Consider the following 24846-nt stretch of genomic DNA (forward strand, 5'->3'; position numbering starts at 1 on the left):
CAGTGGGCGTATATAAAACGAACGCACCCACAGTTTTAATTGCGCAATAGCCTCGCTGCGTTTTTATTGGTCCGTTGGATGTAGCGTCAGAGCTGACTGGGTAAATATTAAAGGATCTAAAGAAAATCATCCTCCGTATGTTACATTGCAACCATGTCAAGAAAAAGAAAAGAAAAAAATTAATAGTTTTGGATGGACAATTATGAATAAAGTAAAAAATGTAGGAATAGATAACTTTGTAATCAGTCCTGTGGTTGTTATTCCTGCTATTCCATCATGGATCTTTGGACAGGCTGATGTTGATTTAAATTTATTGAGAAAAGGGAGACAGTTAGATAAAAAAGAGGTGGAAAATTATATTAAAAAAGAATATTCAGAGTATATACAAATTTATACAGATGCTTCTAAAACATTAAATGAAAGAGTAGGTATAGCATTTGTAATCCCAGATTTAAATATTATGAGGAATAAAAGAATAACAGATAAATTGGCAGTGTATACAGGTGAATTAATGGCTATCTTAATGGCTTTAGAATGGATTGAGGAAACAAAAGACAGGGAGGTTTTAATTTGTTCAGATTCAAGTAGTGCATTAATAAGTATTCTAGAATTTAATTCAGAGTCGAGACAAGATATTATATTGGATATTCTTCACTCAATTTTTAGGATTAAAAATGGTGGTTCTGTTGTTAAATTTGTCTGGATTCCTGCTCATATTGGTGTTATCGGTAATGAGTTAGCTGACAGTTTTGCTAAGAGTGCTGTTAAAAAGGATATTGATTTAAACATTAACATTAGTAAAAATGAGTTAAAGAATATTATAAAAATGTATTTCAAGAAGAAATGGCAAGAACAGTGGGATAAAGGAGGGAATGCTAGATTTTATTATAGTATTCAAAAAAAGGTTGGAGAATTAAGAAAATGTAATAGAATTAAAAAAGAAGAAGATGTTATATCTAGAATAAGGTTTGGACATACAAGATTAAATAGTACTCTTAAAATAATGAATAAGCATAATACAGGGTGTTGTATATGTGGGAAATTAGAAACTGTCCAACACATATTTTTAGAATGTAATAAATATACTCAGGAAAGAGAAATGTTGTGTAGAGAGTTAGACAGGAATAAAAGTAAACTAGATATAAGGGAATTGTTTCAAAGGTCATCTGGGGATGTAGTTTTTGGGAGTATTTTTAATTTTCTAAGAAGAACAGGTATTTTAGGGAGAATATAATAGTTTGTCTGATCCATACTCCATTCTGGAAGGTGGCGGTAATGCACCTATAAGTTGTTTGCCAACCGCCATTAAAAAAAAAAAAAAGAAGAAGAAGAAGCGTCAGAGCTGCACTAACAGTCAGGAGGAAACTGCTCGGGACAACAAGCGGCTAGCATCACAGTTCTCAATGAAGCAGTTCAATGTTGAGGACGGGACGTTAACGAAACTCGTAGAGTGATTCCTACTCCAGTGAGGACGCTAGAAACTAAAAGGTCAAACGTTTCTTTGAGTGCGGCGAGGATGTCTGTCCCAGCAGGAGAGGGATGAAAATGACACAACTGTTGTGGCGAAGTGTGTCAGTGTGGCTATGTATAGCTGTACTCTTTTGGTGAGTCGGTCCTTCTCCTTTTTGAACACCTGTTATATATGAAACTTTTTTCTGTTGGTATTTCTTGGGGAAAACGACTAACAAACCATATTCCACGTTTAAACCATCGGACACTAGTGTAGCACCAGCTAGCTAGTTAGCCCTGACGTTATGTTGTGATGTGGCACCTGGCTGACTTCTGACCTGTTGAGATGAGGTAGCTTTAGCCGCTGACTGAGGTTCAAATGCCGAGGTTAGCAATGTGTCATTTACACGTAAGCCTGAAGATGAGTCTTACAGCCACTAATCTTATCGTTTCTATGATGAATAGTTTAGTACATCTTGTAAAATACAAACTATAGTTCAGGAGTTTAGTACTGGAAGTTATTTTGTTGCCATCCATTTTCCAAAAGTTTAACCCCTGACATTGCTTTAAATATAAGCACCTCATTTGATTATAGAGATGTTAACTTGGGATGATGAGGTGTATTTTAAGAGAGTATTGATAACATCAAAGACTGAAATAACAGTTCTCTTTAATGTAATAAAGTTACTTCAAACACTTAGTGACATGTTTGCTTTCAGGATGGATTTTGTTCTGTTAAGATGATTTATCTACTTGTATTACTGCCTTTTCTAACCTTATTCGTACCTCAATAATTTTTTTTGGGATATATATGTATTAGGGTAATGATTATTTTGCTAATTGACTAATACTTCGATTATTTTTTCCATTAATCAGATTGCAAGACGTTCCTTAAAGAAGTGAAACTAAAAGTTTTCCACTTGAGGAGTTCTGGGTAGAGCATATTGACAGACGAAAAAGTACTTTTTTTCTTAAATGCAAAATATAAATATATATATATATATATATATATATATATATATATATATATATATATATATATATATATATATATATTTTTTTTTTTTATTATTACAATTTTACTATAATTACTGCTCCATGTTTAAGAAGATATGTTTTAGAGTCTATACTGCGGTTAACAGTAAGTCGTTTAGTAAATTAGTTGAAGATTATTTTAATAACTGATTAATATCCATTAATTCAATTGTTTCAGCTCTAATATGTATGCAATTATATATATATATATATATATATATATATATATATATATATATATATATATATATATATATATATATATACTTGTTTTGTAGATAGGTGTTTTTAGAAAGGAGATGGGGGACTCCTAAAAAGATCAATAATAATGATGATAACATTTAAGAAAAATACACTCTATTCTGTCCAATTTTATAATAAATTTGTTTCATGTTACTGCATAGTTCCAGCACAGTGCTATATTCTCCAATATAGTAATCAATGGTAAACTAATCTTTGTCTAAGTCTATGCTCATGTCGCCTGTCACAAGTGGAGAAACTGTGTCATTAGACTGTTAAAACATAAAGGCTCCTTTTTACAGGGCTGCACAGCGATGACTTGCTCTGTTGAATGACTCCTGCATAATAGAAAACATGCCTCCCCCCCAAGACAAAAATACCACTCACTAATATAAGACCTGTCATATCATACCTCTGTGATTTTCATTTTGTAGAGGTTGTTTCTAAGCATTTTTCAATTCTTCTATTAGCTATATTCATCGGCACTGCATCTTAAAGATCCGCAGGATGTTAAAGTTATGGTTTAGTGAAGGTTGAAGAAGATTGACACCAGCCATACTTCCCTGCAACGGCAGTAACTAGCTACTTAACCTTGTAGCAACACTGAAGTGCAGATTGTCTCTGTTCAAACTGTCACTTTGAAGCAGATATAAAAAAGGATCCTCTTGGCGCCACTCATTGTAGCGTTCACATATAGCTGGATACTGACACCCTCTGAATATAAACTGTAAGGAAAGTCAAAACTAATCCTGGACTAAAAATAAACAACAGAAGCATGCTTTGGCAAAGTATTCGGTTTGTTATTAGCTCAGCCATCCAGTTAATGTTTTGGTATAACTGGATTGAAACACTGAAATGCTGCTGGGGTTGCTTTGGATATTGGCTGCCGTCCATTTTCCAATCCTTTTAAGGTTGGGAGGGAGTGGATGGTGCCTCTCTTCCAGCGGTCAATAGAAAGCAGCAGGTTACACCCTGGACAGATCCTCAGTTCATCAAAAATACATGTATTTCTTTCCATGTTTCGAATAATATTTAAGAGTTACTTAAGAATACATTTGCTGTTTTTTTTTATTTGTTGGTTTTCCAAGTCTTAATTTTTTGTCAAACTTTATTTTTTCTATTTGTTTTACAGATTTCTTAACTTTCTCTTTGTCGAGTATAATATCCAAGCAGCTAAAACACATGCTCACATCTACAGGCATTTTAGTAAAGGCAAATACCATGACAAGCAAGCTTTTAGACTTTGAGAGAATCCATGTAAAGTACAAGCCTGTAGCAGCAAACTAAGACTTAAATTTTGCCTATATAAGGACTAATATAATGATGAAAAAATATTTTATTTGATAAATGAGATAAACACCTTTCAAAGCTCTTTTAAGCCATTTGTTAGTGAAGTATTACTACTTAATGAGGTGTTCCTCTTTACTTGTTTTCCAGTTTACTGATAATCTAATTTTATGGCCGGACTACCTGAGCTTTTACAATAAGGACTTTTTACATCATAGAAGACTCTCTGTTTTTAAGCAGAACATTTCCTCTGGCAGGTTTATTGGCGTAATCCTTCCTCAGACAATATGACTTAGTATTGTTATGGCACTGATTCCCCTTTTCACCAGCAGGGATCTTAGTTACTATGTTGGATCTACTGAGCTGCAGCCAGATGCTCAGAAGCAATGGTCCCTTGAGGAAATCAAAAACCAGCAGTCGGGAGATGAGAACCCAGATGAGAAGGTAATAGGTCTATATTTCTTGTCCACCGTATTGACTTTTCTTAATGTTTTTATCAGGATGTATTTAAGAGTTTGTGACGTTTTCATTTTTTTGTGACGTTTAGAAGGACGATAAGCTTATTCTACCTCCACCGGACCTATCAGAGGACGGGAAACCGGCTGGAGATTATCGCCATAACAAAGAACAGTTGACACAAGGCGTGGAATATAAGCAGGTAGGAGAAACGGACCAAAGAAAAACACCCTACACCCTTTTAAGATGCCCCAAGTATTTTCTGAGACCATAGTCAGAAAGTAAAGTGCTTTTGGTGTAGCTGGTTACTGCACCTTAGGGTTGTGTCACATTGTTAATTTAATAGTACTTTGCAAAATGTCAAATTGCAGCCATAAAAAATGTGCCAGCAGTGGCTCTGCTCAGATTAGACAAAAAAAAAAAGAACTTTTTTGCAAAAGATAACAAGTTCTGCTTTAAGAATATTAACTGTTTCTATATATCCATAAACACAACATCTCTTTGGGTGAACCTGGTACTGGTGACGTTTTGTTGTGAGGGTGTTTTTTTTCCTTATCAAGGACTAGAAAGCTCGTTAAGGTTGATTGGAAGATGTATGGAGCTAAAATAGGGTCATTCTAGAAAACCTTGAGTGCTGCAAAGGACTTGAGGCAGAGGGACAAGAATATATATGGGTAATGATAAGGTTAGTAATAATTAACAATCCATGTTAGGAAAAGTCAAAGGTTGTAACAGAGTGTTAATAACCCACTGTGAAGGGCTAGCATCTTCATCTGGAATTATCTCCAGACATTAGAAATCCCAGACAACCGTTTCTTTGAGTCATTTATTCCTCTAACTGCCTTGGACTTTCGTTTGTCGGCAGAAAAAACATTGTCATTGATATCTATGGCAGTGCTGCTACTGGCTGACTGTCATTTCATTTCTGATCTACATTTATCCCCATTGATGATGTCAGATTCAAAGCTCTTGACAAAAGATCAAAAATCTAAAAAGCTAAGCTTACTTGCTTCCTTTGTAACTCCAAATATTTTACTGTAACATTCCATTTGGGATGGGTCCTTTTTATCTTCATGCTGTCCAAATTATTGCCAGTTCAAAAAAAAACACGGCCCGACACCCAGGCTGTGTCCAAACATCCACCCCTAACCCCTTAATCCATCAATCACTATATATAGGGACTATATAGTGGACTTTATAGTGAACTCAATTAACTGACCGTTCGGACATATGATCACTACTTTACGCTCCCGTTGGTCATGTGACTCCACCTCCCCACACTGTGCCATCTTTATTATTTGTCGCCGCTGGCAGGTAGTGACAGCCTTAGGTGACAGCGGGCCACTGTGACAACAAATCCTATAATGCGGAGGTCTTAAAAAGGCGCTCCGCAAACCCAACTGCATGAGGATCATGAAAGTTATGGTTGAATGCAATTTTTTTTATTATATTCCCCGTGCATTTTTTTCTACTAATTGAAATGTCTTTAAATCCACATTAACATAAATTCAACATGCTATAGTAAACATATAAATGGAGGCAGATGTCCTTCAGTCATCAATGCACACATTCAACGACACACAGGAGCTCATTCAAGCTGGGCACCGTTTTATTCACAACACCTGTTCCATCAACCAGGAATCAGAATCAGAAATACTTTAATAATCCCAGAGCGAAATTACTTTCGTTACATTACTCCATCTATAATAGAGTGACTATAGGACCAGTTTGATATAACACAATTTCATACAATATAAATAATTAGGAGGTCCCCGCTCCATCTCGCCATCAGTTCGGAGGTCCTTGGCCTGGAAAAAGTTGAAGACCCCTGCTATAATGCTTTGTGAGAAGAGCTCTCCAGGATATATTTGCTCATCTAGTGACCATGGGCGATCACTACTTTGCAAGGTGCATTGTGGGAAATTTCGAGTCCACTACTTTTGCATCCACTAGAAGTTTGGACACTCCCCTAAAACGGCGTTATCACTATATAGTGATTAAACAGGCATTCGGACACAGCCCCAGTGTGTGGACAAAATAATAATTAGTTTTGACATTAACTTTTGACATTATTGAGAGACTTTAACACTTTTTGTAGGTAACAGTAACACAGAAGAATTTTATATTCATTATAAAACTATCAGTACAGTCTTATTTCTGAGGAGACCCAGATGCTGGAGATCCACTTCACATTACTTTTTTTATTTTTTTTAAACATTGTGTTAATTAGATTTATGAATTAAGTTCAGAACTGGGTATCAGCAGTTGGTGTTACACAACACTTGAAGAAGAACTGAATTATACAGGGAAAATAAAACCCATTAAAAAAATCGCCATTTTCATTTTCAATCTTCAAATTTGCAAGCCATTATACAGACTGGCATATAATAGTTAAAACTATGCATCCATAGGTTTACAATAGTTAGGTAGAGTTAATCATCTTCAGGATCAGTTATTCTTTGTGAAAGACACATTTATCATAACTTGCTCTCTGAACCTCATTGCAGAAAGCTCCCACTAACATTCCGTACAAGTAAAAAAAAAAAAAAAAAAAATCCACTGGACTTGGTTTCCAAGATTTGAAGACGTTTCGCTACCTCTCAAGGAAGTTTTCTCCATTCAAATGTGTGAGAAAGCGAAATGTCTTCAAATCTTGGAAACCAAGTCCAGTGGATTTTTTTGAACTTTTACGGAATGACTATGACCTGGATGACTGAGAATCTTCATCAGCATACTTCCCACTAACATATTGCCATTTACATGTACAGTGGAATAATGTTTTTAACACTAGAGCACAAGTTGGGTACATTTCAGTTATATATATATGCAATTTTTCTGGTGTCGCATCATTTCTCATGAGGGTTTTATATTAGGAAACTTCCATCTAGTTTTGACCAGCTGTAGCTGCTCCCTAACCCTTGCTGATGAGTCCTCCTCCTAATTCGTTTTAACTTGGAATAAGATTAATCAGATGACTTGAACGATAACAGGAATATCAATTCTGATGCTCTAATATATATAAACTGATGGTATTTGAAAAAAAAAAGTTGCTTACTATATTGTAGGGTCAATTAATTTTCTTTAGAGACATGAGAATATCTGAATTTGGCCTCTAGTTGTCTTCTATTGCCTCTAGTCCTTTTAAAGCCCACATGACATTTTTTGATATTTGGCTCAAAGATCTAGGTAGGAACCGGGATACACTTATAGCGCTTGGTTTTAGAGTAACAACATATTCAAATATTTTCTCATAAAAGATACATTTTTATTAGTAGGAGATACTACGACAGTCCAAATTGTGTTATCTGTCTTACACACTGAATACTGTAGGTGAGGTTTAAAATGAGGATTAAATACTAAAATAAATTTCATTAAGTTCTCATTTCTCAGCTAAATATTTTTCATATGCAGCCTTTTTTTGACATACATACCCATACTCGAGCAATTGGAGCTTTTGATCGTTTCATAGATAAGCTCTGGTTAATGGATCAAGGCTAACACTGAAGTCTCTCTGTAGGTCCTTGAATCAGATCTGCCTGCTGCAGCGGCAGAGCTGAAGGAAGAAGAAAGAAATCCGCAACCCGAGAAAAGCTCCGAACATCAACATGCAGAAGCATCTGTATCTCAAGAGCTGGACTCTGAAGCGCCTCAACCTTCCACAGACTCGCTCTCCGCTATTTCTGCTCCATATAAAGACGACCCCAGTGTGAACAATGTTGTAGAGGATGTCACAAACAGGCAGGCTGCTAAACCTCAGAACTCACAGTTTAAGCCTTAAAAAATGGATCTGTTCCTGTTAAAACGTTGAATGTTTTTTCATTTAAGAGATGGATCTGAAGCAGCTGCTCCTGAAGCTATTGAATTCGACGAGCCTCCAGGTGACTGTGAAGAAGATGATAACCCATATGATGAGGACAGGTTGGTTTAATTACAGCTGAAAAAATTAAAACGGTGATTACATGTCCTGTTAAACCACATGAGAGAGTTTTTTTTAAGGGGAGCATCCATGCTTGTTTTATTTCCCACAGCAACCCTCCAATAGTGCTTGAGAACACTTCCAATGCTCACACCACAGGCACCATAACCGAAGTCTCCCCCCCTATGAGCCCCCCGGCTGTTCACAGCAGCAAGCATCCGGAAGCCAACGCATCACACACACAGAAAGAGCAGGTGAGGCCACCAGATGCAATGTGAGCTATTTTTTTCCTCTCTCTGTCAGAGGAGGTGTCCCAGCTCCACTTTTCTCATTATCTGTGACAGGACTTGAGCTCTCCCGTTAGCGGAGACACCGATTCCACAGTGAGCAGCAAAGACCCCGAGGACATCCCCACTTTTGATGAGTGGAAACGGAAGATGATGGAAGTGGAGAAAGAGAAGAGTAGGATACACGCTTTTGAGTGGTTCTTTATTTCACTTCCAATTGTGCACTTGAATGAAATCCTTTTTTTCCCCTCTCAAAAGCTCTGTCCACACACACCTCTAACAATGGAGGGTCTCATACAGTGAAGAAAGTCCAGAAAAACTTTAATAACTACGCCTCAGTGGAGTGTGGAGCCAAGATACTTGGTGCTAACCCAGAAGCTAAGGTAATTTTATTATTTTTTTTATTTATTTATATTTTTTAACAGTGTCCTGTCTGGCAATGTGGCAATAAGAATAATTGTCTTGATGCCAAAAAGAGCCCAACAGATTTTACTTTCACAAGTGTAGCAGTATGGCAATTGCCATATTGCTCCAGTTGTTTCATGCATATAAATTGCTTTATTATTATTATTATTATGCAGGGAGTTTTACAGTTTATATGGACACTGCAATGTAAATAGAGTAGAAAAACAGAAGAAGAAAAAGAAAAAAAGAGAAAAGATTAAAGAAAGAGGAGATAGAAAGGAGACAATGACAAAACATTTTCTGTCTGCTTCATCACCTGCAACAAGATGTAAAAAGAACAGCACAACCGAAAGACATGGTACGAGACATACAATAAAGCAACACCTTGAAACTATCACTGAAGTAGTATTATTTAGTCTGACATGTACTCTGTGTTCAGGTAATTTTAATATCATATAATGGTTTGTAGGCAAACTAACACATGCTATATTCTGCAAGATCATAAGGTAAAATAAATTAAACTGATACGTTTTTATTTGTTCCACAGAGCACCTCGGCTATATTGAAGGAGAATATGGATTTGTATATGTTAAATCCTTGCAGCAATAAAATCTGGCGAGTGAAGCTAAAGAGATCATTAAATGTCTTTTTTTTCATCTGAATAAATGTAATTTTTTTATTATTTATGTTCCTTTGTCACTCAGGTTCATTATCGAGCTCTGTGAGCCCATCCAGTTGAAGCAGTTGGACATTGCTAATTTTGAGCTGTTCTCCTCCACTCCTAAAGACTTTCTTGTCTCCATCAGTGATAGGTATGCTTCATATCATTAACATTGCCTTGTACAATGAAGTTTTTTTATTTTTCATATTTTGTTTTTTGACAACTGCAAAATATTTAATTATAATTTCTGTGATATATCGATCTACACTAGAGACTAAAGTAAAGGGAATTTATGCATGGTTTTGTTTTTGTTTTATTTCTTTATTTTTATATGTATAAATGGCAACACATTTGGGCTTCATCAGATTAAATTATGATAATGAAAAAAAAAGTAAAAAATAAAATAAATAAATAAATAAATGAAGAAAAATCTGAGAAAACCGAAAACTCTCAAAAGCTTTTTTTATTTAAAATGTTTTTAAAAAGTCACAAACTTTTAGGCTATAACTATTATCCTTCAATTATCCATATCTTTTGCATAACTGCGTTGTATGAATGCACTTTTGCAGATACCCAACAAACAAGTGGTTAAAGCTGGGAACCTTTCATGCCAGGGATGAACGCACAGTTCAGAGCTTCCCATTGGATGAGCATCTTTATGCTAAATATGTGAAGGTGGGCAAAGTCTGGTCAGGCTATGTCTGCATCTACTGTATTCTTTGTTGATGTAAAGAAAAGTTAGAAATAAAAAGATCCTTTCTGCAACTTTTATTATTTATTTTTTTAAATGGCACCTTATAGTTTTTTTTTTTTTTTTTATATATATTTTTGTTTCTGATTAGCTCTTTTTAAAGACATTGTTTGCAGACTAGCAGTTATGTAACCACCTTATGTGGCCTTGTTTGAAAAGCATATAACATGGCTTGGTTGTTTAAGATGTGATGCTGACAATCCTCGTGATGTTATTCAAGCTAGAGAGAGTTCTCTTTTTTATGCATGCCTATATCTCTTTAATCTTTCTTTTTTTCCCTTTTCTCTTGCTTCAGATGTTCACCAAGTACATAAAGGTTAGCCTGCTCTTCTCTTAGTGCACCGCGGTTGCATCAAATGGCCTCATTTTGACTTCTTTTCTATTAAACTGATCATCTACTAAAATAAAATCAAACTAAAATGACCTAGAACAATTCTAATGAAACACCCCAGATCACATTATCAAGCTTTCTTATCTTCTGATATAAAATCCACCGGTTTTCTTTATTGGACCAAACTTTTTATTTTTGTCTGTATATTAACTATTGATTTTATTTATTTGTTTATTTTTTTTCTGAATGACTCACTATACCAATCTGTCCATCTTTCCCTGCACTTCTAAGATTAAAGCAGAATCAACTAACATTTGATGTTTTAGGCATCATTATCAGATAATCTAAACAACATTCTGATTGGTTTTACAGGTCGAGCTGGTCTCTCACTTTGGCTCTGAACACTTCTGTCCTCTCAGTCTCATAAGGTATGTTAGCTTTCAGAGTTCTGATGAACAAGCTTTTAAAACACATGATCAAAACACAGTTTGTATAGATGTAGTTATTTGTTGTAAACAATGGTGTATACTTATATTTCCTCTGTCTAGGATAAACTTCTTTGTACAGTGAGCCTGTAAAAAAAAAAACAACAACATATGTTTATGTTGTAATAAATCAAATGTACATTAGTTGTTCATCCTTATAGTGTTTCCTTAGTACATTTTTGCCTAAAATGAAATTTTGCACCTAGCTTGATCAGCATATTGCACTCAAAGCACTACTTAACATCCAGTATCTTTTTTACACCCCTGCTGGAGAAATTGCTTCCTTGTTTACTCACTGGACACATGTCCAGACTTCATACCTCTGGTATCTTGATTTTGTTAGGATAAATACTGAAATGTTTGTTAACTGAAAAATGGAGCAGAAAGAAAGTGTAAAACACAGAAATAAAATGTAATAGGCAAGCAGGGCAACATGAGTTAACCAGAGAACATTTATTTACAACTCAGAAAATCTTGTTAATAGAAGTTAACTGAATGTCTTAAACACTAAAGGGCTTTATAGGGCTTTATTTATTCTATAGTTATAATTTCTTTGCACTTGCATTAAGACAGGTAGCATCAAAATAATGTGGCAGATTGTTTCTGATTATTAAGAAAAAAACTCTTGATAATGTGGCTGTTAAAGGCTGTTTTCTTGCTCTTGAATTGTAAAGATCTCTCATTTTATTTCAGGGTGTTTGGAACGAGTATGGTGGAAGAGTATGAGGAGGCTGATCCTTCAGAGAGAACCGACGATCAGGATGACGATCCAGGTAGGATCACAGCACATACACCAATCCACTGGGAAATCTTCGTTTGTTAAAAAGTGAAAAGCACTTCTAAACATAAAAACATTTTTGGGAGCATGTTTTCTAAGCCAAAACAAGGCTTTGTTTTTGGTCCACTCTATAAAGCCTTGAACTCAGCGCCATCATTGACATTTTGAATTGAAAAAGCTTCCTGGATGGGAAGCAAAAGTCTTCAAACTTGGAAACAAAGTGTAGTCGATTGTTTCCTAACCATTTTTGCAATGTTTTGGAGCATTTAAATGGGTATAAACCAGCTCAGGAAGATTTCTTAGAGGGTACTCCAGCAGGTACATCATTAATTGTCCATAAGCAGTGCTGCCTCTTAGTTCACAGGATGAAGGAATTCACTGACTCATTTCTACACCATTTTTTTTTTATTAGTTAATTTCAATTAAGGCAGCAGCTATCTAGTATTTTACAAACCAATTGTTATTTTTTTTACTTGGAAAGGAATGCTTTATGTAAATTATTATTTATCAATAAAAAGCAGTTATAAACATAAAAAAATAAATTTTTTGCACATTGTAAGTGAATTATAAATGACGTTTGAATGCTTACAACATCTAATTTAAGAAATGGGAACTATAATTTGTTGACTACCTTTTCCATTAGCGGATCATTAATAGGTAGAAAGATGTGTAACAGGTTTTTACAGAATTTGAACAAGGTGAAGATAAATTAATACAACAAAAAGTTTTAACTTGGAGCATATTTCCTGATAGGTTTTTCAAACTCAATAATTTTTGCGCAGGTTTACTTAAATTACTGCTCTGAATGGAACGTTCTTTTAGCATGTTGTATGATTGAAAGTCTAAATATTCCAGTTAATGATTAGATTAACAAATTAGTTAACTTTATTAGTTGTTTAAATTGATAATCAAATAATGTACTGTTGGCACCATTTTTTATATATTTTACAGCTGCATGTGAATTATTGACCATGACTAGGGGTGGGTATTACCAAAGAAGTCACGATTCGATCCGAATCACAATTCACATGCCACGATGCGATTCTATCACGATGCATCGCGATACTTGAAATACTGCGATGCATTGCGATATTTTCACTGAACACTGTAATAAAAAAATACAGCCCTTACCAGTGGCTGACTGGCTGTGTATTATCTGGATATTGTCTTCAATTGATACATAACTGAACGCAACTGAATTCATACATAGCTGTATTTATTGAAACAACTTTTGAAGGTGTTGCCATGAAAACAAATACTGGACACAAATATTACTATTACTGGAGTGGACACACTGACAAAAAGTGCTTAGGATTCATAAAACTTATAATAACAGTGCTGTTTACAAGGCCTCAGTGGTCCTTTAAACCAATGAAATGGAAACATTCAAATGTATGACATTTCCCCTTTTGCAAATGACGTGCATCATATCAATTTCGTTTTTACCTTCTTTGATTTTAAAGCCAAAATGCATCCAAACATCTGACTTGGAATGTGATGGAGCCGGGCAAATTTTCTCAGTCTCCTCCATGTTTTGTCTATGAATGACTCGTCGCAGTATCCGCAGCGACATCTACTGGACTGAAAGTTGTATTCCACTTGTTTTTGGCTGATGTGTGCCAACCATTCATGTATTTTATTTATTCCTTTTTGTTAATTAAGAATCGATACTTGGCATCAAGAATCGATGCAGTAGATCACAAAAATTTGAATCGTGATGCATCGTCATGACGATTATTTTGCACACCCCTAACCATGACTAGATACTGATCCAGTTAAAGAGAGAACTGACTTTTGTTTTTATTTGTGTTTTTTTTTAAATGAACATTGATGTGATGTGCCTATTTGTTGTTGTTAAAGGATCAAATAAAAATGCTTAAACAGTCTCACTCTTTTGACTGATAAGTATTTTTGGTTTGGTATAATGTTGTGTATTTTGATTCTTATCTTCATCCTATCCAGCTTGAGTAAAGTTCGGTTCTTATTTCAGATTATCCTGCTGGAAGCGCACCTGGAGAAGACAAGTCTAAGAATCTAATTGGATCAGCCAAAGGTCTGATTTAAAATATTATTGGTATAAGTAAGCTGATTATTGCTGCAGCACATTCTCACATCAGTGTTTTATTTATTCATTTCCTCAGATGCTATTTTCAACATGGTGAAAGATATTGCTGTCGTTCTTGGGGCTAATCAAGAGATTCCAGGTGTGGTTATACATCGACTGAGTTAAAAATAAAAAAACATTTTACCCCAAAGTTAGTTCTTGTATATCTTTAAGTGACGTAATTATTGATATGTTTTTCTTTCTGAAGGAAACCTTTCCTCTCAAGATGTGAACATAACTGAATCACTGCAACCTGCTGAAACCACTGCCAAAGATATGACCACTAACCTTTCCTCAGTGTAAGTACACAGTCCTTCAATAAAGGTTTAAATGATTGAAGCCTCCTCATGTTATAACCCAACCAGGGCTTACATTGAATCCTCGCTATAATGTGGTTCACCTTTCACTGCCTTGCTGCTTCACTTATTTGCATCGTGTTCTGCAATCTGATTGGCTAATTTGTTGAGTTGCACCGATACTAGGATAGGGCGGGGCCCCGATCCAGCACTAAAACTGTGGTATCGGTATTGGCGAGTACCAACAAATAGGGCACCGATACCTTTTTGAGAGCCAAAACTTTTGTCAACTATTGTCACCCATTTTAGGTAGGCAATAAAAAGTTCTACATGATTCACTTTGTATTAGTCTTTTTCCTGCTTTACAAAGGTAGGCAGCAGCTTGAAAAACCCATGATGGTAATTTTTTTTACACCCAAGCATTATGCAGTTCTTCCTATATACACACTAGGGTTGTCACGATACTAAACTTTTCAACTCGATACCGATACTAAGTAAAATATTCGATACTGGATGTCATTTTCGATACCACAAGGATAAAAACAAAGACTCCAAAATTCAACAGAATTTTTTTCATTAATAAACAAAATACAATAAATTGATAAATTAATACAATAAACAATATTTTGAGGTTGTATGCTGTGCACAATATTAAGCAAGCTTGATAAAAAACTTACAAAATTAAAATTAAGTGTTCCTTCCTTGGCTATGCTTTGCACACATAACAATGACAGTAGCCAAACCGGTTAAGAAACAAAAATAATTCTCAGCAGCTGCACCTGTTACAGAAAAAAGTCTGAAACCGAAAAGTGGACAGAATTATTCAATCACACAGTGTTCAGAAAGTGAATTTCCCTCTAATCTGCGCATAAGATGAATGGCTGTTTAGGTCCCACTGGTGGTGGCACTGTATCGATACTTTTGAAAATGAGTATTGTATCCAGATACAGATCAGTATCGATTCTTTTTTGAGTATAGATACTTTTGACAACCCTAATACACACACACACAAACACACAACAATTTCAAACAGATGGTACCAGTATGGCATCAGTATCAGCCAATGCTGCACAGCTAGGTATCTGTATCGGGGCCAAAAAATGGCATCGGCGCAACATTACTAAACAGTCTCCGCACTTCTTCTCTACCTGTGTATCAATAACATTATGGTTTAATATACATTAACATGTACGAACAACAGCTTGTCAAATTTTGGTTTGCACCGACAAAGGTACGTGAAGATGGGTGCAAAAAGCAGAGGAAGATGCTAACTACTGTAGAAAAAGTTAAACTTCTGGACATGCTAAAGGAGGGTAGAAGCTATGCAGCTGTAGGTCGCCATTTCCAAATTAATGAATCTTCCGTTTGTTCCATAAAAGAGGAAAATAACACAAGGATGACAGCAGCAATAAGTTTTAATAAGGATGCAAAAAGGGTTGCAACTGTCCACAACAAGACTATGGTTAGGATGAAGTCTGCATTGGCTTTGTGGATTAATGGCTGCAGAAAAACGAACATTACGATGGAAACGAGTGTTATCTGCGTAAAAACTTGAACACTATCAAACTGACAGCTATAGCATTCATGATGGGGAAGAGGAGGAGGGTGCAGATACCGGATCATCAACAAGTGCTGTTCACACAGTACCAAGTGTATTTAATGCAAGTAGGGGCTGGTTTGAAAAAATTTAAACACTTTGGATATACATCTTTTTCTCTACGCGGAGAGACCGCCTCTCCGAATATCTCATAAAACAATAAATTTAAAACGATCATTGAGGAAGGGTGATATAGGCCTGAACAAGTTTTTAATAATAACTATAAAAAATTAATAACGGGTTCTTTTTGGAATAAAACTCCTGTAAAAAACGAGGGTTCACTATATTCCTCCAAGCATTGCTGTGCGTTTCGCTAGTTTAGGTTTCACATTTCCTACATGCAGTTTCCTGTAGATTTTGTGGTCCAGGATTACATCATAAATCTGTTTACTCTTTCGGTTTGTGTAGTTTTAATTTTTCAGTTCCACATTAGATTCGGTTTTATGTCATGATTTGCTGCTTAATGGAATATCTTATGTTTCAGTATCTAATATACCGGTAAACCTCATTTTCCTCTTCTGTTGTTCCGACAGTCCAGATGCTGAAGACCAGCAGGGTTTACAGGCCTCTGCAGTTCCTCCCACTGAGACGCCTGCTCCGGACACATCAACTACTGATAACTGTGAAGAAAAGCCGCCCCCAGAGGAGGAGAAAATTGTTATTCGATTGGAGAAGGATGAAGAAGAGCCGATCAGCCCTACAATTATCCTCCTGGAAAAGGAGGAGGAGCTGGAAGATGAGAAAGACAGAAAGGATGACCAGAGGTGGCATAAAGGCCACCTAGAGCTCTGTTCTCCGTGTTGTTCCTCTTGTTCTTGTGTGGCTTCATTTCAGGAGTTTGTCCAGCTGCAGTGTTCCGCCTCTCTGTCCAAAAAGAGGAATTGCCAAATGGTGGACATAGCTCAGAAAACTCCCCCAATACAAACACCCTCCTGGCCCCTGCCTCCCCCCACTTCCCTAGAGCCTCACCCCCATGAGGATAAGGCAGATGGATCCATTGAAAAAGAGCCAGCCTCAGAGCAGCAGCCAGATAGAGACACAATGGATGCAGAAGCAGCACCACCTTCAGGGAACACAGAGGGATCTGTGTCTGAGCCCGACATTCTGGAGCCCAGTCAGACCCCACACCTCCCCAAACCCAGCGCCACGGAGTCATCTCCTGCCAAACCCACCCCAGTCATAGAAACACCAGAGTTATCCTCTGTGGAAGCAATGCGAGATTCGGGGCCAGAGGAGAGCCAGGATGTGTCAACTGAGGGGAATATTTTGGAGCCCTCTTCCTCTCTCAGCACCTCTGAGGAGGTGAAGCCCAGCATCAGCATCTCAGAGGAAAAGCCCAACATCGATCCCTCACAGGCTGAAGTCAATGCTTCTATCCCAATCGTGGATGAGGCCGATCAGGCTCCAGTTTTCCCATCCACCTCCTCCACGAATCAGCTGGAGTCACCTTCTGGGACTGAAGGTGTCCCGACCTCGTCTGAGGTTCCCCCCACAGCTACAGATGCCCCCACAGAAGCCGATCCTGCCAGTACCGTCGCAGAGACTAAAACGGAGGATCTCACAGAGGAATTCCCACTGCCATCAGGAGGCAGCGATCCGATGTTCCGTCCTTCTCTTCCAACTAATGCTTCCCCTACCTCAACATCTCTCTTAGACATTTATGCAGAACCCTTTAATGGTACAGAGCAGAATGGAAACCAGGTGCATGGTTCCAGCCAGAAGGAGTCGGTGTTCATGAGACTGAACAATCGAATCAAGGCCCTGGAGGTGAACATGTCCCTCAGCGGGCGATACTTGGAGCAGCTTAGCCAAAGGTGAAACTCCAGAAGGTTGCGCTGCTTATTTGAACTCTAAATATAGAGGAGTTTTAAAATGTCAGTTTTTTTGTGTGTGTCTGTTTAAGGTACCGAAAGCAAATGGAGGAAATGCAGAGAGCTTTTAACAAAACAATCATCAAACTCCAGAACACTTCTAGAATAGCAGAGGAGCAGGTAAGCAAAGACAAGCCGCCTTTAAGAGACAGTCTGAGCTTTTTGTCCCACTGTAGCTTCTGTTTCCATGTTTAGCACATTAAAACCTCAAAGTTGAGACATATATCTTCTCCTCTAAAGCTCTTTGTTACTCAGGACTCCATTTCAGAGCCTCTAATTTTTAATATGTTTTTCTTTTGCTCCATTTTTAAAACCTTAAATCCTTCCTTTTCTTTGGAACTTTGTTGACACTCTTTGGCTGCTTCAGGGCTGGACGATAGTTTAATATCTATATATAATTTTATTTAACAGGGATATAACATTTCAACACATTTCCAGTATTTCAATAAACAGTGTATTTCAATAAGCAGTTTGTGGCACATTAGACCAGCATCTAATAGACAAATAGAACACCATGACAACACAATACGGCTGAGAGAAAGGGGGAGAAATCTTAACAGGATGACTTAAAAAACAAACTTATTTTAAAGCATTACTTATCAAAATTAGTTGTTTGTGAATTGACTGGGGACCTTCAGCTAGTTATGCTTTTTTTGCTACTTAACTGTAGTGATTTGGGAAGATACCCTTTCAGGTTAAGATGTGTTTATCTTTTCGAACATCAGTCACAAAAAAGAATCAATGATAAAGAAACTAAAGGAGGCAAGAAGCCGTGAAATGAGTAATATAAGGAGAAGGAGATAATCACCTGATTAAAAGTGCATTTCATCTGTTAAGCTTGTAGATACAAACTGAATAGTTAAGAATAAATAGATTTATATCTTTAATGTAGATTTAGTGGCACTTTTGTATTCTTTATATCGTTATCGATAGTGAAATTATATCATGTTAATCGAACTTAACAGCTAATTTCTGATCAGTTTTGGTCTCATCATCCGGCCCTATGCGGCTTTTTCATATCCTCAGAAATCTGGGTTTATATTTCATTGTTGCTTTATATTAGAAAGGTCTTTTATTAGCTAAGTTATCTGTTCTTTGATTTGGTTCATCTATATTGTTGTAAGGATCTTTCTGATCTTTCTGTTAACACACTTCACTTCTTTTGATTGCTTTTTAAAAGCATGATTGAATCCTGTCCTCTTTAACTTTTTGCTGGATGTATATACAAAAATAGAGCTAGTTTCCTTCCTACAATCTAAACTGATTTTATTTTAAATAATTTCTTCGGTCATTTATGTGTGCTATGTTTTGCTGGCCTTTTTTACTTGTTGTTGTAAAGCTAATTGGTCAAAATGTGTTCCATTTTCTTTTATTTTATGTACGTTCTGGTTTTTAAGGACCTTCGTCAGACTGAATCCATTCAGATGCTGCAGGGTCAGCTGGAGAACGTGACTCAGCTGGTTCTCAACCTTTCTGTCCAAGTCAGCCAGCTGCAGAGTGAGGTAGATCCAAACGCCACAGGCACAAAGCCCCCTCCATTATCAGAGTCAATTTTAAGACAAATTTTTAATTATTTGCTAGTTTATCTGGTAGAAAAGAAATACTTTTTAGCTATTTTCTAGCAGAAAAGTGCTTTAACACAAAGCAACACCCTTTTTGCTGAAGTTGAGCCATGCCACAGATATTCTAAGCCTGAAATCAATCATTTTTTTTCCAGGTCTCAGACCGGCAGTATTACCTGCTGCTCTCTCTCGTGTTGTGCTTGTGTCTCGGCGCTTTGCTGTGCGTCAACCACTTCTGCATCGCTCTGCCTACGAACACGGATCCAGAACCACCTGATGCCAAGAGCCCTTCCTACTGCTTACCTGAAAGGTATGATAACAGAGTCCAATGTTGACACTCAGCATCGTTAATGATTCTCATTAGAAGACAAAGAAACTGCAAAGGGTGTGAATACGTGCTGGAATTTGGCTGATGGAGCTTGGACTCATTAATCCAACCGAACAGCTCACAACTTCAGAGCCTAAGGTATTCGAAACCTAAAAAGCAGAGGTCACGGATTAGCGGACCAGGGTCCGGATCCAGACCCACCTGCTGGCTAACCCGGACTCAACCTGATTCAAAACATTTATAATTTACCACATGTTGTCCGAAAACAGTGTGAGAGACCCAGACTGACCAGAGGTGGAAAAAGTACTAAAATACCATACTCAAGTAAAAGTACCAATACTTGGATGAAATATTACTCAAGTACAAGTAAAATTACTCAAGTAAAAATAATAAGTAGCTGATTTAAAATGTATTTTAAGTAGAAGTTACTTAGTTACTTAAAAAAAAAAAAAAACTGTTTAACGGGGCAGGGAATCTCTCCCATGTAGTGAAAATAGGACAAGGAGTCATAAATCCAAAACTATTTAGTTGCTGCCAGTTCAGTCATCTTTGGCAGGCACATCTGGCATTGCATGATGATACTGTTGGCCCTCTTGAATTTAAATGAAAAGCAGTCTTTCAAATGTGGCCAAGGATTTTCGTCATTTTGGGCAGCTGAATTCGATGTTTCAGCTAGCATTTCTAGTGAAACATTCTCTGAACCGTCGTCGCTCTCCTGATCCACCTCCATCTCGTTCCCAATCTCCTACAGAAAGACTTGGCGCGCCTGGTAGCCTAGATCTACATGCTGATCACGTCACTCACTGTAGTGCTTCCGGGCCCGATTTTTTGTCTTCCTTTCGGTTTTCCAAAGTTTTTTTTTTACTTAGTAACATATGGGATTTGTAATGTAACGAAATACAACACTTCACTCAAAACGTAATCAAGTAAAATTTAAATTACCGATTTTAAAAACTACTTGAAAAATACAAAATACACAAAAAACCTACTCAATACAGTAACTTGAGTAAATGTATTTCGTTACTTTCCACCTCTGAGACTGACACAGCCAATGAGCCTTGTCACTTTTAGACACAGCAGGCAAACCTGTAGCATGGGAAAGAAGGGCGATGGGAAAGAAGGAGAAGACGATGAGAAAAAGAAAGCAGAGGACATGTGGACTGCTGGAAGAACTGCGGTGAACTAGTGAAAGAAAATTGAAATGGTGTGCTCAAACATAACCCTGCACATTTTGAGTATGTTTGGCTCAACCTGCTGCTGTGAAGCAGGATTCTCCACCATGAACATAATCAGAAATAAATACTGATCCAGGCTCACGAATGAGCACCTTGATATGTGCGTGAGAATGGCTTTCTTGTCATTCAAACCCAGGTTTAAAGCCTTGCAGGTCATTCCTAAGCCCACTGCTCTAATTTAGCCATAAAAAAAAAACAAAAAAAAACAAATGTCAGTTCAGATGTTTAACAAAATACGTGAATCAGGAAATTGTCTATCAATCTAAAAAATTGTTGTTCTCTACTTCAAAAAACCCTTTAGATTTTAAAATGGAAACATTTTCTTTTTTTTTTATTCATAAATTAAATGTGTAACATGGACACATAAACATCTCAAATTATTTCAGTGTTAAATTCTGTTTAAAGTAACAGATCCTAATTAAAAATGTCTCCGGGCCTTTACTGGTGGATGATTTTCTTCATATCGACCCCACTGATTTATAATTGGTTACCCTGCTATAAGGATACAAGAGTATCCTATAATGTACGTCGGAGAAGATTCTCTGTCATCCATGTCATAGTCGTTCCAAAAAGATAAAAAACAATCTACTGGACTTTGTTTCCAAGTTTGAAGGCATTTCGCTTCCCATTCAGGAAGCTTTCTCAATTCAAAATGTCAGGAATAGCGTTGAGTTTGAGGTTTTATACAGTAGCTTAACAAAGCCTTGTTTTTGTTTTGAAAACATGCAAATTGAAACGTACGAAGAGCTCCACCCCCTTGGGATGGGGGTCGTTTGTATTGTTTTGTTAGCCTGCAACGCCCCATACCCATCTAAGCGTCTGAAAGGTCGGTTATTAAAGGGAATTATTGGCCTGGCTGGATGGGCGAGATCCTACGCTCTGCTGTACAGAAGCTGGGGCTGCGATGAAGGCATGAACGGATTAACTCAATTGCTGCATTGTAGGTTTTTGAAAGGTGAAACCTGACTCCACCCCCTCTATATATATATATATATATATATATATATATATATATATATATATATATATATATATATATATATATTAGGGCTGGAAGATATAGAAAAAAAGCTTATCGATAAAAAAAAAATGCATATTGATCGATATCGATAAATATTGAAAAGATTTGAAACAATATTTTATGTGCAGCTCTGCCTGGACATTTTTTATGATATTGCTAAATGATTTAATTTTAATAAAGAACACAAACACAGACTTCCAATTAAATTAAATTTAACCAACTTTTTTAACCATAACAGAATTGTTTTAAAGAAAAATAACTTAATAGACCTGAGTTATGTTATTAAATACTGACAAAGAATAAACTAAAGTGACCAGAAAAGTGACCAAAATAAATATAACAAATACATAAATAGAATACCCTATTTGGGTGGGAATAGTACACCACCAGCTTTGGGTAATTAAAAGATTGTAGGACTAGGCTACCATGTAAACTAACTCCACTCAACAAGAACAAAAACCCAAACAAAAATCAACTCACCCTTTACCCTAACATTTCTATGGGGTATTTTTTTAACCCCCATTCTTCTAGAGGTGCTGCTGGTACCTTGTTATGGTTCAGCTTTTTTTTCTCCTTTGGATTTATATAAATATTTTCAAGAGACCTAAATTGGGATTAGGTTTGGGCCTTGTCTGATCCATTCTAACTAGAGGTAGACCGATACATCAGCCGGACGATATTTGTAAACCTTTTTTATTTGCGTCTAATATAACTGCATTCATTTGCAGATTCAGCTGCCATGCTTGAGGTCATAAGCACATTCAGTTGTGCCCTTCATCTATGATTTATTGTTAATGTTTAGTTCGATTTGTTTAAAATGAGACTTGTGTAACATTTGTTACCACTGTGTAGTTTTTAAAACATGGGCTTAAAATCTTCACCCAAAAATTATTGCCAGCACATATTTAGAAGGCCGATGTTAAAAAAAACATCCCTAGGTCCCTCTCTAATTCAAACTCAGGTTTGATCTATACCATTTAATTTCAGCCCTTTTCCCTGTTTAGCTCTTTTCGTCTTCTCATTACCCCCCAAACAGCTTCCCTGTCCCTCGTGAAGAAAAGAACTCCAGCAGCCTGAACACAACGTCTTCCTTTTGGAGATTGTGTCTTAAAGGTTAAATGAGATGTTGGCTTTCCGTATGCCGAGCAAAAAGCTTCATTTTGCTTTTATCTCTCATTTTCTGTTTCTTTAGGCTACTGGCTTATGTACTTTAAAAGATAATTGAAATATAACTGAAAATCTCTTAAAATACATGGATTTGCCCTTAATTTGAACAGGTTAATAAGATGCCTGTGCATGTAGATTGATGTAATATTTTTGGACTTAAAATATAATCATTAGAAATTGTGCTGTTGTTACAAAAAATAAAAACTTCCATTACCTGATTTTTAAAAGGGTGCAGCTGATTTATAATGCACTGTACAGTAATCACCCTGTAATGCCTGATAATGGTTAATAAACCATGACTATACTGTCTGCTCAACAGGCAGTTTTCTTCCTGCAATGTGACGGGCTTGAAAAAGAGCGCATCCTATCCGATCATAAACCCTGAGGCCTTTCAGCTGCCCACAACTGAAGGTGAGGTTATATTGCATCAAGATGCCAGGAGAATATGTGAAATGAATAAAACAGCTCTCTTGTTATCGTTTAAAGGTCCAGAAATGCTCCATGCTGATAAGAACCACAGCCTTTGTCAAGCAAACAGAAAGGTGTGTGAAACTGTTTCATTGTCAAAGGATGTTAACCAGATTATTGAGCACAGAGAGGATTCTTCTGCTTCATCTTTGCTTTTCTTTCCAAAACCTTCCTCCAAACAGAGGAGACGTCGCAGGTTAAAACCTCCGGACCAAGTGGAGACGCTTAAACCCTGCTTTCATTCTGCTCCTGAACTGTGTAACGGAGCTCTTAGAACCAACAACGGGCCCGTCCCCTCAAACACCGCACCTCTAGTAAAGCAGTTACTCCAACCTACGTTTAGAGACTCGCCGTCAGAGGGAAGCTCTGAAGGATCCTCTCATTCTGACGACCCATTTTTCTGTGGCATCACAGCGGCCTGCTCCAGAATGTGCGACGTGCTTCCTCCAGTTAAAACCCGCGCGGAGAAACGGGCCGTAAGACGCAGGCGTCTGAAGCCCAGCTGCGCTGTGGTGGACTTGCTTCACGTTCCTCGCAGGGACAAGAGTGATCCGGTTACTTTACAGGACATCATGAGCAGGAAAACGGAGCACAACTCTGGTCCGTTGGTTCCAATCCCGGGTCCTGTCTGACTCCAAAAGAGATTAAAGCTCCTTTTGAATCTGAACTCTAAGGTGGTTTAGTTTCAGTCGCCCACGGCAGCTCCAACCTTCATCAGAGATGATGTTCTGTTCATATCCTGTGCTCTGCCTCTGTCAGTTTCTATTTAAATCCTCCTCCCAGCTCTGCATTAAAGCATTTTTTCTTTTATGAAAATGGTATTACTACTTACCTGAATTTTAAAGGAGAAGAGGTTCTACATCTTTGTAAAAACTTTGGACTTTTCATAGAGAAAAAAAAATCTTAAGCACTTTAAAATCAACCTTGGGATCATCCTGAGTTTTAAACAATTTTAATTTATTTTCTCTGCAGAACAATCTGTGCTCAGCAGGAAATATAGTTTAACAATGGCCTCTGGGCTTTTATTAAAGCACTTAAGGATAAGGATTTTCTTGTGATGCAACATGCAGTTAAAATTGTTTTCAAAAACAAATTTGTTGCACAAGTTAAAAGTTG

General features: G+C 36.9%; 1 protein-coding gene across 1 annotated transcript; it reads left to right on the forward strand.

The window, feature by feature from the left end:
• Positions 1 to 1338: 1338 nt before the first annotated feature.
• On the forward strand, positions 1339 to 24546 carry LOC119772336 (SUN domain-containing ossification factor-like). The gene is made up of 24 exons (XM_038268692.1): positions 1339 to 1604; positions 4344 to 4455; positions 4559 to 4669; positions 7985 to 8205; positions 8293 to 8385; positions 8496 to 8637; positions 8728 to 8845; positions 8929 to 9053; positions 9623 to 9690; positions 9780 to 9887; positions 10306 to 10411; positions 10783 to 10803; positions 11191 to 11246; positions 11997 to 12076; positions 14072 to 14134; positions 14223 to 14285; positions 14394 to 14484; positions 16612 to 17892; positions 17982 to 18069; positions 19347 to 19451; positions 19667 to 19821; positions 23582 to 23673; positions 23755 to 23804; positions 23913 to 24546. Exons 1-24 carry the CDS (start codon positions 1540 to 1542, stop codon positions 24360 to 24362), a joined length of 3864 nt encoding a protein of 1287 aa, XP_038124620.1. The 5' UTR covers positions 1339 to 1539; the 3' UTR covers positions 24363 to 24546.
• Positions 24547 to 24846: the final 300 nt, after the last annotated feature.

The sequence above is a fragment of the Cyprinodon tularosa genome, unplaced genomic scaffold (genome assembly GCF_016077235.1).
Source record: "Cyprinodon tularosa strain WSP-4 unplaced genomic scaffold, ASM1607723v1 ctg709, whole genome shotgun sequence".
Lineage (NCBI taxonomy): Eukaryota > Metazoa > Chordata > Actinopteri > Cyprinodontiformes > Cyprinodontidae > Cyprinodon > Cyprinodon tularosa.

Coding starts and splice junctions, on each gene's coding strand:
- LOC119772336 (XM_038268692.1), top strand. CDS start 1,540: ATGAAAATGACACAACTGTTGTGGCGAAGTGTGTCAGTGTGGCTATGT. Junction 8,206..8,292: donor GTAGAGGATGTCACAAACAG/GCAGGCTGCTAA, acceptor TTTTCATTTAAG/AGATGGATCTGAAGCAGCTG. Junction 19,822..23,581: donor TCCTACTGCTTACCTGAAAG/GTATGATAACAG, acceptor TCTGCTCAACAG/GCAGTTTTCTTCCTGCAATG.